Consider the following 255-nt stretch of genomic DNA (forward strand, 5'->3'; position numbering starts at 1 on the left):
CAACCAGAGGAATAATCCCCAAACCACATGGCCCTCGACCCCTTCCTTCTGCAGGAGTGGTCGCCTTCATCCCGTACCTGACCCTCCACATGCAGCAACTGGGCCTCAACGTTGAAGAAATAGCCATCATGTACGCCGTTCTCCCGATCGCCTCGTTGCTGGGTCCTCCTGCCACAGGTAAAGTGACTTCTGCGGTGATATAGGTCCCTTTAGGCTAATTCTGGAGGCCTGTGGTAGGTGCCTTTTGGGTGGGTC

At 55.7% G+C, this 255-nt stretch overlaps 1 protein-coding gene across 1 annotated transcript in view; it reads left to right on the forward strand.

Annotated features, from left to right (window-relative positions):
* LOC119594539 overlaps positions 1-255 on the forward strand; it is a 24,704-nt gene that overhangs the window by 10,967 nt on the left and 13,482 nt on the right. The window contains exon 3 of the mRNA XM_037943571.1: positions 55-177. Within this exon, the coding sequence (XP_037799499.1) occupies positions 55-177 (123 nt within the window). The remainder of the gene's footprint in view (positions 1-54; positions 178-255) is intronic.

Source organism: Penaeus monodon, chromosome 34 (assembly GCF_015228065.2).
Source record: "Penaeus monodon isolate SGIC_2016 chromosome 34, NSTDA_Pmon_1, whole genome shotgun sequence".
Taxonomy (NCBI): Eukaryota; Metazoa; Arthropoda; class Malacostraca; order Decapoda; family Penaeidae; genus Penaeus; species Penaeus monodon.